The following is a 17,920-nucleotide window of genomic DNA, read 5'->3' as shown; positions in this document are numbered from 1 at the left end:
AATTAAATATGGGATGCTTTTTTCAAAGCTATTTTCTTGCGTTTAACATTCAATATGTCAGAGGATAGCTTATCAGCAGAAACTTCCAGTGACACGCAGCAATCTGATTCGAGCCAAAATAATGAAGTACCTGAATCTAATTTACAAAACGAAGAAAAGAACGTCGAAATTGAAAAGTCCGAAACCATGGAAAATAATGAAGTTACGGAAAGCAAAGAGGAATCTGAAAGCAAAGCGGAATCAGAAAGCAAAGAGGAAGCAGAAAACAAAGAAGCCATAGATAACAAAGAAGCTATGGAAAACAATGAAGAAACTGAAAATAAAGAGGCTATGGAAAGCAAAGAGGAAGCAGAAAGCAAAGAAGTCATGGAAAGCAAAGAGGAGTCTGAAAACAAAGAGGAAGCCGAAAGCAAAGAGGTTATGGAAAGCAAAGAGGTTATGGAAAGCAAAGAAGAAACGGAAAATAAAGAAGAAACGGAAAATAAAGAAAAAACAGAAAATAAAGAAGAAACAGAAAAGGAAGAACACACGAAAAGCAAAGAAATCATTGAAAAGAAAGAAGAAATGAAATCAAATGAGGTTGAAAATAAACAACTTAAAGTCGCAAATTCCGAAGTTAAGCCAAAAGAATTCAAAAGACCTAAAAATCTTGAAGAGAGTCACTTTTGCCTTTGTAACTTCTTCTTTTGCTTCTTCTTCCCACTCGTGTGCAGAATAAAGCCTCTTACAGATGACGACATTTTCGAGGTTCAAAAAAAGGATAAAACCTCTACAGTTTCTGATAAATTTATTGCAAAATGGACTCCACTTTATGCAAAATATATGAAAGAAAAGGCTGAAGAAGAGCAAAAGAAAGCTGAAAATCCAGAGTTTGCTCCATTTTTAAACATTATTTGACTTTAATTCTGTAATTTTCATACATACTTTTACCCCAGCTATACAATGAAAAAAATAAGGCCTCCACCACTTGCATGGACTGTCATAAAATCTATAATCACTCCAGAAGTTGTTTTTGGCGTTATATTGCAAATATTGGCGTATGCAGGCAATTTTCATTTTGAATGATTGGTTAATTTATTACAATTCTTTCTTTTCTTTTTTAATTTTGACAAACATTTTCCGTTTCTCCTTTTTGCTTTCTAAAAAAATCATTTTATGCAATTTCATGGGTGTCCAAATGAAAATTTAGTGTTGGATTTCATTTGGTTCAGCCAATTTTGATGAAAGAGGTTTTAAAGGCAGTGACATTGAAAGGAATATATGATTCAACAAACGGAATGATGGGGTCGAACACTTTTCCGTATGCATCGGGAATTATTCTGATGTTGTGCCCTTTCTTGCATGCGCTGCTTGACGGATGTGGTTTTCGATTATTTTACCACTTTGCTGCTCAAGTTCGTGCAGCATTTACAGGCGCCATCTACGACAAGACACTTCTATTGAACATCACAGCACAGAGCAACATTGACACAGGAAGGCTTCTTACACTCATTTCTGCTGATGCACGAAACGTGGCTGAAATGATGCCATTGTTCGTGTTGATGTTTTTCCTCCCATTCCAGATCTTTGTACCATTTGGCTTCTTGATTGCGGATTTCGGTGCTTCCACACTCATTGCACTGGCTGTTGTTGTGGCTCTCCTTCCGTTTAACGTTTGCGACATTTGATTTTATTGTTTATCAAAAGATTTATTAATGATAATTTAAATGTTTTTAAAATGTTTCTAATATTTGTGCTTTTTTCCCTCGTATTTTTACATAGTTAATATGCGTCACAGTCATGATGACCAGAATGAAGAGATATCTTAACCTTAACGACGCTCGAACAAAGATCACCAACGAGACCCTTCAAGGAATGAGAGTTGTCAAATACACTGGATTGGAAGAAGCATTCATAACAAAGATTAATGAACCCAGAAAGAAACAAGTAGAAGCAGTGAGAACAGTGTCTATCTTCATGGGATTGATTAACTCTTTGATGCGTGTGACGCCTCAGTTGGTCAATCTTGCTACATTCTCTGTTTACATCTTTACTAACAATATCACACAAGACATGTTTACTGTTTCTGTAATGGCGAATTTAGGCTTTTTGGTAATGATGACACAACCAACAACTATGTTGCCCATGGTTTTCCAGGGTGTTGGGTTCATCAATGTGTCTGTTACGAGAATTCGGGACTTTCTCATTCTACCTGAACTGAAAATAGAAAAGCGAGACAAGCCAAATGACCCAGAAATTGCCTTGCTGATTGAAAACGGCACATTTAAATGGGGAGAACCTCCAGAAATTCCACTTTCAATGTCGGAAAAGGAAGAGATAAAGAAGAAATTAGCAGAGAAGAAAAAGAGGGATGCACAAAGAATGAAAGAAGAAAAAATGAAAGAAAAAGAAATGGCTCAAAATGCACAAAAGATGCAATCAGCAGAAGAATCTTCATCATCCTCATCCTCGTCTTCATCATCTTCATTATCAGCCACTTCTTCCTATCCCACTGCAACAAATACCCAGTCAACATCCACACAGGAAATGGATGTTCAATCTCCCAATCAATCTGCATCAGCTTCATCGTCTGCCTCAGTCTTCACAGATACAGCTGCTGAAGGTCCTGCTAATGCTCCCCCGCCTGCTGATACGACACCAAAACAAGTTTCTTCCGAACAAGCTGATTCTACGCAGGCTCCGACGGAAGCGTCGACAAGCACACCAGCAGAAGCACCAAAACAACAGGAATTGTCTGTGTTTGCACCAACACCGACAACTGCGCCTATCGATGGAGTTTCATCTCCTTCTCCTTCTCCTTCTCCTTCTCCAACTGCAACACCAACTTTAGCTCACTCTGTCTTTTCACGAACACCATTTTCGGCTTCTCCTTCTCCTTCTCCCTCGCCTTCTGCAACACCTTCAGGTTCTAACCGCAACGAACCTGTTTTGCGGGATGTGAACCTGGTGATGAAGAAAGGCACACTGACAATGGTTGTCGGTGGTGTGGGTTCAGGGAAGTCATCGCTGGGAGCAGCGATCATTGAAGATGCTGAGAAAGTGTGTGGAAAAGTGGAGGTTGATGGACAGGTATCATACTGTGCTCAGACAGCTTGGATCAACAACAACACAGTGAGAGGAAACATCACATTTGGTTGTCCATATGAGCAGGAGAAATACAATGAGACAATTCGTGTGTGTGCACTTGAGAACGATCTGAAGCTTCTGGCAGCAGGAGATCAGACAGAAATTGGAGAGAAAGGAGTGAATCTGAGTGGTGGGCAGAAAGCGCGTATTCAACTGGCAAGGGCAGTGTATTCAGACAGAGACATTTACATCCTGGATGATCCTCTTTCGGCTGTGGATGCACATGTGGGACGGTATCTGTTTGATGAGTGCATCATTGGAACTTTGAAGAACAGAGGGAAGACGGTGCTGCTGATGACGAACCAGCTGCAGTTTCTGGACAGAGCAGACAACATCGTCTTGCTTGGCGGAGGAAGAATAGCAGCACAAGGAACAGAGAAGGAGCTGAGGGATCAAGGAATCGACTTCAGCGAGTACATCATCCGATCGAGCCACAGCGATGAAGACGATGATGAAGAGGAGAATGGCGAAGGCAAAGATGGGCATCACCATCACCACCATCATCATCATAAGAAGGGAGGGAAAGCAGCGATGATGTCGAAGAAGAAGAGAGAGGAGATGGCACGTGGAAAGGCAGGGAGCAAAGGAGAGGAGAACGAAGAAGGATCCGAGGCTGGAAAGCACATGATGACAGAAGAGGAACAGGAGACTGGTTCTGTGCCATTGAAGGTTTATGTGCAATACTTCCTTTCTCTGCTTCCTGGATGGGCAATTGTGCCGTTTTTGCTTCTGATGATTATAGCAGATGCTGGAATGTCAATGGCGTCATATTGGATTGGTGTGATTGGAACAGCAACTCAATATCCTTCAATCTCATATGAGTGGAAGATAGGCATCTACGGGTTCTTAGCGTTGGGAGTGCTTGTGCTGCTGATTATTCGAGCAATATTTATGGGACCAATGTCCGTGAGGGCTAATACACTCATCCACAACCAACTTTTGCAGAACGTGATGCACTGTCCATCATCTTTCTTCGATACCACTCCCATGGGACGAATCCTGAACAGATTTACAGGTGATGTCCCACAGGTTGATCTTCAGTTGATGTCACAGCTGCTTCAGGTGATCTCAATGTGGCTTGGTTTGATTGGGCAAGTGGTGATTGTGGCTGTGGATACAGTGTTCTTCCTGGCGATTGGACTTCCAGCTCTTGTTGTGTATTACATCATCCTGCAAATCTACTCGAATGCTTCGAGAAATCTTCAGAGGTTGGAGGCAATGTCTCGATCTCCTGTTCTGTCACTTTTTGGAGAGACGGTCACAGGGGCTGGTCTTTCAACTATTCGGTCGTATCATCTGGAGGAGACTTGGAGGCAACGGTTTTATGCACTGAATGATGAATGGAATGTGCGATTTGTTCTGTTCAGAGAAGGACAGAAGTGGGCAACAATGTTTTCATCGCTGCTTTCAACAATTCTGATGGTTGGTATTATTTTGCTGGGATGGTTCTACATGGAGCCTGCGAAGTTGGGTGTGGCAATCTCATCAGGGATGACATTCTGTATGTTGGGACAGTTTATTGTGCAACAGAATGTGGAGTTAGACTCTCGAATGACTGGATATCAGCGTATCAAATTCTACTCATCTCAGCTGCCACAAGAAAAAGATCACACAAAGAAAGAAGGAGCAATTGACCCACCGAAAGAGTGGCCAGAGGAAGGGAAAGTGGAATATGACCATGTCACTTTCAGATATCGACCGGGGCTGCCGTTTGTGCTGCGGGATGTGTCGTTCTCGCTGAAGGCAGGAGAGAAGATCGGAGTGTGCGGGCGGACAGGCGCTGGAAAGTCGTCTTTGCTGTTTGCTCTGTTCAGACTGGTTGAGTTGGATCCGTCGCTGCAGCCAACGATGATTGATGTGAACACTGGATTTCCGATTGAAGCAGACCCCAACGAGGTGCCGAACAGCGGGCGGGTGCTGATTGATGGAGTAGACATCTCAAAGGTGAATCTGGGGAGAGTGCGGAGATCGATTGCGATCATTCCACAAGATCCCACTTTGTTCACAGGAACACTCCGATACAACCTGGACATTGGGAGCAAGTGCAGCGACGATGAGATCTGGGAGGTGCTGGAGCTGATTGAGATGAAGGACATTGTGGCAGGGCTGGAGTATGGGCTGGACACACAAATGGCAGAGGGTGGATCGAACTTCAGTGCTGGACAGAGGCAACTGATCTGCTTCGGGCGGGCGATGCTGAACAAGTGCAAGATTGTGATTATGGACGAGGCCACAGCAAATGTGGATGTGGAGACAGATGCGAAGATCCAGAACACGATTCGGCGAGTGTTTTCGAAGCAGACGGTGATTGTGATTGCGCACAGGCTGAACACAATCATGAACAGTGACAGAATTTTGGTGATGAACCAGGGACAGGTGCAGGAGATGGACTCTCCTGCAAACCTCCTCGCCAACCCCGACTCTGCTTTCAACGCGCTTATCCAGAGCTTGAACGGTGCATAGAGCAGAATGAAGGGAACATTCAATTATTCATTCTTCTAGTGACATTTTCATTCTTTCGAGATGAAAATATTTTTAGTAAAATTTAAGCTTTTTAAAGCTTTCTTTAATTTTTTTAAAAAAAAAACCAATGAATATCTTGCGTCGAAATGACGATTCCAAGATATAATTAACTATTTATTTGCAATAAATAATTTCCAACTTTATTATTTTTTGATAATTGTACATTATATGGAGTATAATGTTATTTTCAACATTTTTTTTCCCATTTTGTAGATTCAATGCATATTTTTTCTTTTTTGAATAGATTTTTTGAAATTTTGCAACAAGGTATAAGTATCATATCTTTTGCAATTTTGTCTTTGAGTTAATTTTTTAGATTTAAATGCCTTCAAAAAGTTTGATTTTATAACTTTTCATCTCATTCAATTGAACACTCATCATCAACTTTTTCATTGGATGTTTTGTTTTGAAAATTGTTACCACTAAGAAACTGAAAACTAACTTCAAAACAAAGGAGAAAATGCAAAACAATGAACCGAATAATTGATGCTCCATTATCAAAGTGAATGTTCTCGTATTTAGGATATTTTGTCCATTTTTGTTCACGCTGCATTCTTTAAAAGCACTTTTGCAAACAATGCAAGCAATCTTTGTCTGCACAATGAACACAAATTTCATCCTTTTTTCTTTATATGTTTTTCCGCAAAACATGCAATTCGCTTCCATTCCGCCCAGCAATGAAATTGCTTCACGGTGCCAGATTTATTTTTTTGAACCACAAAGATTGTTTTCTATTTGAAGTAGTTTATCTATTAAAAGACAGATTGGCTGGCTCATCTGTCAGCTCTTTTCAATCACCACCAATAGAATATGTGTTAAAGCTGTATTTGTTTACAAAGGCAATCAAAATATTGAAGCATCTTCTGTTGAAGAAACTCAGTTGCTGTCAAACTACTTGACTGAAGAATATGAAATGAGACTGACAAATGGAAACATCCTCAACAAAGCAATCGCTCAAAAGCAAGATAATCTTTTATTCAAAGATATTAACATATTCAAAGAAAATCAATAAAAAAATCAGGCAAATCGCTTTCTTCTTCAGTAATTGTTGTGAATTGTTTTGATCTTCAAAAACTGATTTATATCACAAAGAATAGAACTGAATTTAATAAAAATATGTTATTTGCTCGCATTTGTCTGCTAAATCGGAAAACATGCTTACACGAACATCTTCTTCAATACAACATCAGACATCCAATGCTTTATGCTCGTTTCTGATAAAGAATTTGCGTTCAAAAATAAGAAAAAGAAAGAAAGAAAAATATATCAAAAAAGATACTCTTTTGAAAACATTCCATTCACATGTCTGTGCATTTTTGACCAGCCTCAATCACCAGAATTCCCCTTTCTTTCGTGCGGAACAATAAACAAACAAAAATAGCTTTTATTTTCCAATAGCTTCCACTTCCACAAGCAGAACCTTCCACAAGAACCTCAAAATACACAATAAATGCAACATAACAAAAGCGGAGTTTGTTTCTTTGATAGGCTCAGATCAATGAAAAATCTTTTGAGATGCAATTCCTGCTGAAACAGGGGATATGCCAGAAATACAGAAACAAGGACATCTATCGAAAGAATTTCTTGAAATTGTCACAAAACATTTGATTCTCACAAGTGCATGAAGCCTCAGAAACTCAAACTTAAGTGTTTGAGGAAATACTTAAGGGACAAATATTGAAATCAAAAATACTATTTTCAGCTTCAGAAAAGCGAAGAAATTGGAATCGGTCTCATGTTGCACTTCACATATTAGGAAGAAGAATGAGAACTTAAAAATCACACTCTTTCTTACGTTTTTCATTAATTCTGCGATTCTTCCTGTCATCGGTATTTTCACTGCATCAGGATCAGCTCCAAATATTCTGTCTCCTCGTGATTACGATGTATTTTCAATTGGTTTGCGGCATTTCAACTGAAAAAGTCTTGTTTTATAAACACAATGCCATTTGATTAATATACTCACTTTTTTTATTCGTTCGTTTCAGTTGAAGAACCCCATTCAATACAGCAAGTGAGCAGATTCATGTATATATTCTATTAAGTCAAGCATATATGATTCTTTTCATTTTAATTTGTCTTTTTTGAGCTTCGTTGTTGAAAACTGATGTTGATAATGCGAAGGATTTGGAGTATGCTTATCTCTTCAGCCTGAGTTGCGATAATTTATGAAAAATCAAATATCCAATTTATTGTGTTACTTGGAATAAAGACCATTTTGAGATCTGTTTCATTCCCAAAAGAATAATTGAATTGATCAAAAACTCCCATTTTGAAGGAAAAAAGGATTCCTGAGAGAAAAGAAGAAGTTTCTTCCCTTTGCAGAATGAACGAGAACACACAAAAAGTGTTGACATTTGTCATTTTGATTGCTTCGATTGTGACTTGTTGTACAAATGTCGATCAGGAGCAGTTTGCGGGAGATAAAAATGAAAAAGCAGAAACAAGAGCAGAAAAGGGAAACATGATGAGGTCCAAGAACCTACAATATTTGCTCAGAAATGAAATAAGATGTGATTGGCACACAAAATATAAGGAAGGAGGAGAGGAGAAAAAGGTGATGCCCATGAATGTTTTTAAATTGACTTGTGGATTTGATATCAGAAATAATGCGAAAAGACATTACCCACTAAATGTGAAGCAAAAAGATATAATTTCGTTACAAAATGGGTTATTGGATTCCACTTGCACAAGAAGCCGCGCCATCAGCCATTTTTTTATTCAAAATTCTACACTTTTGCTGTTATCTCTTCAGCTGAATTCAACTGGAGGAGAGGCAGCAGTATCAATTTGTGAGCGCTCTGGTTTATCTTTTGAAAACTGTGAGATTTGTCATGCAGCCGAATCAAAGAGATCTCCGATCGAACTGCATACGGGCTCAGCAAGTTTTGTGAATATATCGCTCATTATCGAAGGGCCAACACCCCTTTTCCATTCACTTGTCTTTTCGCTGAATGATATTTCTGTCAATGAGTCCAGAGCAGTGTAAATAAGCCACTCAACATTTTCGTCTGTGTTGCTTTCACCAATACCATTTTTGTGCAACGGGCCTTTATCGAGCATCATGTTATTCAAGTGCGCTTTCTCAAACATCACCAAAGCTTCACCAACAAAATTATTTAGAGGATCTGAGAATGACTGTTTCACAAAAATTGATAGTTGCTCATTTGTATTCGCTGAGGATGTGATTTATGGGGGAGTTGTGGATTCTATGTATTTCCCACTGGCTTCGCTGCTTTTTGTGAATAATTCATTTTTAAAATGCAATCGTCTGCACTTCACAGAAAATGAAGGAAGGAAACAAATAGGTAGACAAGTGCTTGGAAATGGGTCACACACATTTGAGAGCTGCGAGTGGAGCGGCTGCAATGCCACAAACGGAGCAGCAATATATTTGCACGATCAGCCGCAAGCATCTCTGAACATTTCAAATTGTATTTTCGACAAATGCACAGGAAATGAATCTCAAGGAGGAGCTATTTATATAAACAACATTACAGGTCTTATTGTTGATAAAAGTTATTTCAATGAATGCAAAATAGGAAAAATTGATGGAGGAGCAATATTCGTCAACAAAACAATTTGTTATTTTCAAATTTTTGAGTCTCAATTTCATAATTGTTGTTGCGAAAAGCATGGAGCTTGCCTTTTCATCTATGATTTCAACATTAGTCACGGAAGTGATGAGAATTCTGGAACAATAGTGGATTGCAACTTTGATAACAATGATGCAGGGACAGGGTGGGGCGGAGCATAAAGAATTGACTATTCGCCAAAAGGATTTTCTGTCAGATCCTGCAATTTTTTGAGATGCATTGGAGATAAAGCGGGAGGAGCAATAACAATGGAACAATTTGAGTTTCATGATCAGAATCCAAGTTTGATATGGTTCTGTATGTTTCATGAATGCTGTGCAAGAACTGTTGAAATTGATGAATGCAAGGGTCACGATTCTTATTTTTATGATCCCGATTCAAAGCGACTTTCTCAAACTCCGTTTGTTGAGTCATTTTCAACAAACACCAAACAGTTTCGTGTTACATACTTCAATGGAACCTGGAATTATCCCGATGAATGGCTTTCGAAAGGGATTCATACCAATCCGTGCTTCATTGGTGTCAAAGGCAATGATAATGAAGATATTTGCGGATTGGAGGAAAGTCTACCATGCCACACACTCTTGCATTCAGTTGAGAAAAGTTTCAGAAATTGTTCATACAGAATTGTGCTATTGGAAGGAATTCATCAAAGCGAGATTACAACTATCGAAATAAGAGAAAAGAAGATTTCGGTCATTGGGAGAGGCAAAGAGAAGAGTGTAATTGAAATGAAATTTCTTTCATCAACTGGAGCGCTGTTCAGTGTGTCAACAGGACACTTGGGAATGAGTCACTTGAAAGTTGATTGCAACTCAACAGCAGGAACTTCTCCGAGTGTGGTTGTGGTGTCTGACGGGAGTGGGTCACTCTCATTGGAAGATGTTTTGATCACCACGAGCAAAACAGGAGACTATGTGATATCATCATCAGTGTTTGTGGTGCCGCTGTCGCAGCTGTCGATGGTTGGTGTGGAGATCAAGGATATGAACATTTCTCAACCATTGTTCTCTGAGCCGGATCTATCTTCTTCTTCATTTTCTTCTTCTTCCCTTTTTTTGACAGCCACTTCATCTGGAGAGAGCACGCTGGCGAACTTAACAGTGAGGAATGTGAAGTTGACTGAAGGAGATGGGGTGGTTGTGGCAAAGAGTGTGGCAGAAGGGGAGACATTTGTTGTTCAGAATGCGACAATCGAGGATTGTGTGTGTGAGAATGGCAGTGGAGGAGGGATCAAGGTTGAGTTGGAAACAGATAAAAGCAAGCTCCAGGTTGAAGCAACAACAACAATCAAGAGATGCACAAGTGGCAAATATGGGGGAGGGATGATGCTGTATCTGGCTGACAACTCATTTGACTTCTCGATTGTATCAGTTGACTTTTCAGGGTGTTCTGCCTCATTGGGAGGGAATTATGTGTTTGTGAATGGGAGCGATTCAGCGAGCTGGGGAATAAGCTCCTCAACGCTGAATGTCCAGCATGATGAATCAAAATACAATGAGCTGGTGGGATATGATCGGAGTGACACAACAATGGGGCTGTTCCCACTGAATGTGTTTCTGGACAGATATCCAAGTGTAGCACATGTGGGGAAGGGGAAGGATGGGCTAGGTGGATACGACTCGTGGTTCTGTGGGTTTGATTATTATCCGTGTGCCACCATCACGCATGCAGCGCAGGTGAGATGTGCAGACACAAACAAGAAGATCGAATTGGATTCGGGATTTGAGCTTGCTGAGGCAGTTGGAATGACAGATGGCCATGAATGGGAGATTTCATGTGCCACAAAAGGGATGGAGGTTGGTGTGAAAGCACCAGAGAATTTTGAGTCATCTTGTATGATTGAGGTTCAGAGCAAATGTTCAATGAGAAACATCAAGTTCAGTATTCCATCTGCTCTGTCTGGTGCATCATCATCATCTCTGATCTCATCCAACTCCACACTCCTCACACTCACTGACTGTTCTGTTGCTTGTTCCTCTGAGAATTCCATTGGATATTGTTTTGTGAATGTGATTGGAGGAAAAGTGAAAGTGGAGGGATTGGTGATCACAGAGACCTTGAGATTTGGAGAACATTCGCTGATTGAGTTTGGTGAAGGGGTGGAATCAGTTGTGTTTTGTGGGTGTGAGGTGAACAACATTGAGAAGAGAAGTGGAGATGGGGGATGGGTGAGTGGAGTGGTTGGAGCAGAAAGAGGTGAGGGGAAGAATGGGATAATTGTGATTGAGACGTGTGCTGTTAAGAGGTGCAGGTGTGCATGTGGAAGAGGAGGAGGGATGAGTGTTGTTGTGAAGGGGGAAGGGAGTGTTGTTGTGAATGGGAGTTGTGTGATTGATGGGTGTGAGGCGAAGGGTTCAGAGGAGAGTTCAGATGGGAGAAGTGAAGGGAGAGGTGGAGGGATGATGATTTTGATGGAGAGCAGGGATGGTTCAATGAAAATGGAATCTGGAAGAGAGGGTTTGTTTGGGGAGAATAACAAAGCTCAATTTGGGAAGGATGTGTTTGTTGAATGTGGTGGAGGAGTGTTGTTGGAGTGGAAAGTGAATGGGAGCTCATTTTCATTTTTTGATTTTGGTGTGATTCCAACAGATGTGTTGAAGTTGTGTGGGAGTGAGGATGGGAGAGAAGGGGAAGTGATTCCGCTGTTTGTGTATTTGTGTTCAATGGGAACAAAGCTGAGAGTTGATGGGAGAGGAGAGAGGGCACTGGATCAGAGCCATTGTGGGTTTGAGGAGTTTGGGTGTTTGACAATTGACTATTGTGTTGGGAAGAGAGCAAGCAGCAATGTGAATGAAATCGAAGTTATCTCAGAATCATGGATAAAGAATGAGATGAAAGTGATTTCATTTGATTTGAGTGTTTCAGGGAAAGAAGAAGGGATGAAGGTGTTTGTGAGAGATGAAGGATCAATGAATCAAAACTGGATGATCGAGTGCACAAAATCATTTGAGATGGGTTATTTGTCATTTGTGCTGAATGAAGAAATGAATGGGAGGAGAAGTGGATTTATTTACTCATCATCATCATCATCAACCATCACAATCAGGAGTTGTTCAGTCACATTTAGAAATGATGAAATGATTGGATACAATGTGATATGTGTTGAGGGAGGAGGGCTGACTGTGAATGGATTTGTGATGGAAGTGGGAGTGAGAATGAATGGGAAATCGCCTATTGTTGTTTCGAATGGAGTTGAATTGGAGATGAATGACAGCCGAATGAGTGGAGTGGAAGTTGTTGGTGGGAGTGGAGGAGGAGGATGTTTGAATGTGGAGATGGGAGTGAATGGGAATGTGAATGTTGAAGGATGCAATTTGTCATCAGCGTGTTCAGGGGGGAGTGGGATGAAAGGGGGAGGGATGAAGATATCAGTGGGGAAGGGAGGGAGGTTGGAAATGAAAGGAGTGAAATATTCAGGGTGTGAAGTGCCAAGAGAGGATGTTGAGGAGGGAGAGAGAGGAATGGGAGGAGGGATGTTTGCTGAACTTGCCAATCAAATGGGAACATTTGTGATGGAAGGGATGGAATTTGAGGGATGCAATGCGTGGAAAGGGAAGAATGTGTTTGTTTCGGGATGGGATCTGAGAGAGATTGTGAATGAGGAGCACTTCAAATGGGAGATGAGTTCAGAGGAGTTGGGATCATTGGATGAGCTGTGTGGATGGGAGAGAGCAAGCACAGATGAGGGATATGTGATTCCACTGGTTGTGTATTTGTGGAGGAACTGGAGTGGGGATGGGTTTGTTTCTCGAGAGAAAGGAGGAGACTTCAGTGGGTGTGGGTATTCAGAAGCACCATGCTCATCGATTGACCACTTGATATCACTTCGATATCCGACACTTGGAGAAAGGGAGACACATATTGCCATTGTGGGATCTGGGTTGCTGAGCCATTCCATATCATTTTCATCATCAATTTCAGAGTCACCAAAAGTGGTGATTGAAGGGACAAAGAAAGGGACAGGGGTGACGATCAGTGATGAAGATGAGAATGGTTTGTCTGATGATGGTTCAATGATCTCCTCGAATGTGAGTCTGTCATTTGTGAATGTGTCATTCACCAAGCCATCCATCACAACCCATCATGAAGTGTTGATTGAATCATCTGGAACAAACACATTATTGTCTGTCTCTGACTGCTCATTTGGCCCAGGGAAGGGGGTGGCAGAAAGTTTTGGATACTGCTTGATGAGAGTGAATGGGGGAAGTGTATTTATTGAAAAGTGTTCGTTGAGTTTGATTTCAGAGTTGAAAGGGTTGATTGCGTTCAGTCCAAGTGCACACGAGGTGACACTTCAGAATGTGAACATCTCATTTGCTGATGTGATAGAAAGAAGCTTGATTTCGATGATGGAAGAGGATAACCAGATGAATGGGGAACAGAAGGTATTTTCAAATGGGAGCAAACCAGTTTTGAGGGTTGTTGGGTGTTCATTTGCGAACATCACGAATGAAAGGACTGGAGCGAGTGTTGTTGATGTGGGATCATTTGAGGATGGGGTGGAGTGTGTGATGGATGAGTGTTCGATGTCGAGTTGCAAGAGTGGTTTGAGTGATGAAGGAGGGGGGATGAGAGTGGTGCTGAAGAGTGGGGAGTCGGTGTTAAAAGTGAATGGCAGCTCGTTTTCGATTTGCAAATGCTCGAGTGAAACAGGGTGTGGAGGAGGGCTGTTCATTGATGGGTCAGACCCACGTGCGAATTATGGAAATGAAAGTCCGATTCCGCCTCTGAATTTCAAGATTGTGAACATCCTGTTTGTGATGAATGAGGCACATGTGGGGAAAGACATATTTGTCAGATGCCACTCGATTGCTCACCAGATCAACGAAACACTGTTTGCGCTGAACTACAACCAGGAGTCACTGAACTCGAACAACTCGATCTGTGGGAGGGATGGTTGGAGCGAGGGAGATGTTGATCTGATCCCGCTGATCACATTCTATTATTCGGCACAGGTGTTTGTGAGTGGGAGAGGGAGTGATGGGAGGGGATGTGGGGCACAGAGCAACCCATGTGCGAGCATCGACTGTGGGGTTGAGCACATCCAAGAAGGGGTGATGAATGGGATTCTGATTGATGGAGAAGGGTTTGTAAGGAAGGAGTGTGTGATTGGAGATCTGGTTGTGAATTCATGGAAAAAGACACAGGGGATTGTTCGGCTGAACTGCAAGATTGAGAAATCAGGTGAGAAGGATTGTGTGATGGAGTTTGTGAATGAATGTTCAGTGGAGAGGTGCTCATTCCAGTTTGAAGATGGATTTGAGTCAACTCACAATTGTCTCATGAAAGTGAAGAATGGAATGACGAAAATACAAGAATGTGAATTCTTCTCTTCTCCAACAACAACAGTTGAGTTTATGAAGTTGAACAGTTCAATTGTGAGTGTGGAAAGTGGAGAGCTGAAGATACTTGATTCAACATTCAGGGATATTCATTCAACAAGATCGGTGCTTTCATTTTGTGAAGAATCAGAAGTGACAATTGATGAAGCAAGAATATCGAATATCGAATGTGAGGGAGATGTTGTGAGTGTTGGAGGGAAAGTGAAAGTGGAGATGAAAGAGATGGAAGTTGAGAATGTGACTGTGATGTCAAAGGGGTGTGTGATTGGGATGGAAGATGCTGAGCAAGGTGTGAGTGTGGTGAACAGCTCATTTGGAATGTGTATGAATTCAGTTGATAAGGGAAGCATGATGCAGATCAGGAATTCCAAAAATGTGAGGATTGAGGCATGTGTGTTTGATGGAGAAATAAAAGATGAAATAGTCAATGAAGAAAACAATAGAAAAGAAGGATTATGCAAATGGAATGGGTCATTAGTTGGCGTTGAGAAGAGCATAGTTGAGATGAGGGAAACAACAATCAGAAATAGCAAGGGAGGTGGGCTGTGGGTGAGTGGAGGGAATGTGAAGATTGAGAAAGGAGAGTTTGAGAACAATAATCCATCGATTGAGGGATATCCATCAGCTCGAAGGAATGCGATTTGTGAAGGGAATGGGGAGTTGAATGTTGTGAGTGTGAAAGGTGGAGATGGATGGAAGGACAACTCATCATTGTGGATATTGGATGAGGGATGCGAATTGGGAGGGATAGCAACTGAAAGAGGATCATCATTTTTCATCCCCATTTTGGAAGAGGTGAAGAATGTTTCTCAGCCAAATGGGGATGTGGAGTTGATGATTGTGGGAAAGTTGTTACTGCCATGTGATTCGTCGGTGAAGATGAGCATGAAAAATGGGGATGAAGAGGAGATTGTGAGAAAGGGGATTGAAGAAGAAGGGTTTGTGTCAGAGAATGAGATTCACTCAGTTATTTCATGTTCGGAATGGGAGAAAGTGAGAGAAGAGACAGAAGTGAGTGTGTGGATTGTGTTTGGAAAAGCAGACTCTCCTTCATCAACAGAGCGATTTATTGTGAAGAACAAGAGTGAAAGTGTTGGAAAAGAAGATGAAAAACTTGTTAAAGGAGAGAAAGAAGGAAAGTCTCATTGGTTGCTGATTGTTATAATCATGGCAGTTATTCTATTAATTGTTCTGATTGGATTTATTTTGTTTGTTGTCAGATGGAGTAAGCAAAAGAGAAGAACAAAGGAATTGGAAGAGATTGTGAATGACACGGTGAGAAAAGATCCAAAGCTGATTGAGATGACAACAATGGAGATGTCTCCAGAGGAGCAGTGGAGGAGAGCCGAGAAGGAGGCAGAGAAGAAGAATGAAGAGAAAATGAAGAAGAGGGTTTATGAGAAAAGCTTGGGACATTCAGAGTCTTCAGAGCATCTTCTATCTGAGAGTGGCTCAACCGAATATATTTTGGGGAGAGATTCAGACAAAATACCTCAATGGATGCTGGAGAAAGTGGATGAGAAAGAAGAAGAGGAAACAAGAAAGAGAACACCATCACCATCAATTTCATCAACTTCAACAACAGATTCAGATTCAACATTTGTTCGATCGGAGAGTCTGTGTCCCGCCACCTCGTCGATGTCCAATCTGGTGGATGCAATGGCCTGTTCATCACCACATGAGAAGCTGATTGTGGATCTGAGGGATTCACTGTTCATGTTGTTGCATGGAAGAAATAAAACAAAGGAGATGGCGATTGGCACTCTGCAGGAGAGGGAGCAGACAGCTGCTCAGATCCTGTTCTGGGTGGCCAATCTGGCACTCCACTCGTTTGATGAGATGGAAAATGGATTATCTTCCCTCTCCACTCTGAGTCCTCACATTGTACTGTTTTCTGAGCACATGGTGATCTGCATCGTGATGCACTCTGACTTCTCGTCTGATGATGATTCAGACTCATCCTCCATCTCTTCATCAACAGTTGTGACATCTGCCAGTGATGATGATGATAGTGATTCTCTGCCCTCGTCTGCCTTTGAGGATGATGAATACAACAGAAAAGAGTGTTTGAGGTGGATGGCACCAGAGCTACTGACAAACAAGAAGATGGGAGCAACGAAGGAGTCGGTGGTATTCTCGATTGGGATGATGCTGTGGGAGTGCTTGACTCTGGAGATCCCGTTTGGAGAGTATGAAGGGGAAGTGGCTGGGCAGAAGATTGTGAATGGGGAGAGGCCGGATTTGTCAGTTGTGAAAAGTTTCACGATGAAAGGGATAATTGGGAAATGTATTGAAGAAAGTGCAGAAGAGCGGACGGGGCTGGGGGATGTGAAGAGGGGGCTGACACAGTGTCTGCCAGCAGGGTCGCTGATCTTCACGATGACAGATGCGATGGACTATGTTGGAGAGTCATGTGCCGATGGAGGAAGCGAGTGTTTGGTGTCGAACACAGGAACAGAATGAAATTTGGGGAAGAGAGGGGATGAGGATGCTGATTGAGATGAATTGGATGAAATGGGTGGATGAGTCTTGAAGCAGGGGGCTAATGTGAGTGTGCGTGGGGATGGGGTAAGGGAAGGAGAAAGGGAAGGAGATTGGGAAGGGGATGTGGGTGTGCAAAGTGGAGTGTGACGTTGCTGTCGCAGCGTGTTGAACTTTGCAAGAGGGAGCCGAACAGAAAGTGAAGGGCATGAGAGTGATGGGCAGGAAAAAGTTCAGTATCTGGAAATGTGCTTTATTCTGCAAGTGGAGAGAATCGGATGATCATTTCATTGATTGATTGATTGTGTGTGTATATTTTTCTTGTTTTTTTGTGTTTCATGTTTTATTTGAGAATTTTATTTTTTAACATTTTGTGTTTGGTTTGAGAGAAATACTCAGAATTGAATGGAAGTCAATCTCTTTTGTGATTAAATATACAAATAGGAGAAAAAGTTTGCCTTGAACTTGGAAGGTTAAACAAAGTTGAGTTTATTTGAATCTTATCTTATCTTATCTTTTTTTCTTAGGAAGTGGAATTGATAAGCGCAAACATTCGCATAACCGAATAATATCTGAACAATAAAAGAATGTGTAACGTGTATATTATCAAGACATCAAAATAATTATCTAGATAGGATTATTAATGAAGCATTTTTTGTTTTTCATATTCATTCAAAGACTCTTAATAAAAAACGAATTTAATTTTAATTCGATATAATTTAAATATAAGTTTAAAACCTTTTTTTTCAATTTTTTGTTTAATTAAAATGGTTAATAATAACATTTTCAAAAAGTTGAAATTTTCATATACAGAATATTAAAAAAAAATTATTTATTGAATTAAGTCAC

At 41.0% G+C, this 17,920-nt stretch overlaps 2 protein-coding genes across 2 annotated transcripts; both read left to right on the top strand.

Annotated features, from left to right (window-relative positions):
* Window positions 1-8: 8 nt before the first annotated feature.
* Window positions 9-6,041, top strand: MONOS_12659 (putative Multidrug Resistance Associated Protein (MRP)). The gene is made up of 4 exons (XM_067865294.1): window positions 9-869; window positions 936-1,037; window positions 1,190-1,652; window positions 1,762-6,041. Exons 1-4 carry the CDS (start codon window positions 55-57, stop codon window positions 5,587-5,589), a joined length of 5,208 nt encoding a protein of 1,735 aa, XP_067725103.1. The 5' UTR covers window positions 9-54; the 3' UTR covers window positions 5,590-6,041.
* Window positions 6,042-10,033: 3,992 nt separating this feature from the next.
* MONOS_16066 (uncharacterized protein) lies at window positions 10,034-17,053 on the top strand (the record flags this gene model as incomplete). Its single annotated transcript, XM_067868975.1, has 1 exon — window positions 10,034-17,053. The coding sequence occupies one exon, from the start codon at window positions 10,034-10,036 to the stop codon at window positions 17,051-17,053; it is 7,020 nt and encodes a 2,339-aa protein (XP_067725102.1).
* Window positions 17,054-17,920: the final 867 nt, after the last annotated feature.

This window comes from Monocercomonoides exilis (assembly GCF_001643675.1).
Source record: "Monocercomonoides exilis strain PA203 chromosome Unknown scaffold30-1206723, whole genome shotgun sequence".
NCBI classification, from domain to species: Eukaryota; Preaxostyla; order Oxymonadida; family Polymastigidae; genus Monocercomonoides; species Monocercomonoides exilis.
Note: the sequence above shows the minus strand (reverse complement) of the source record. Positions and strands in the feature narration are given on the sequence as shown.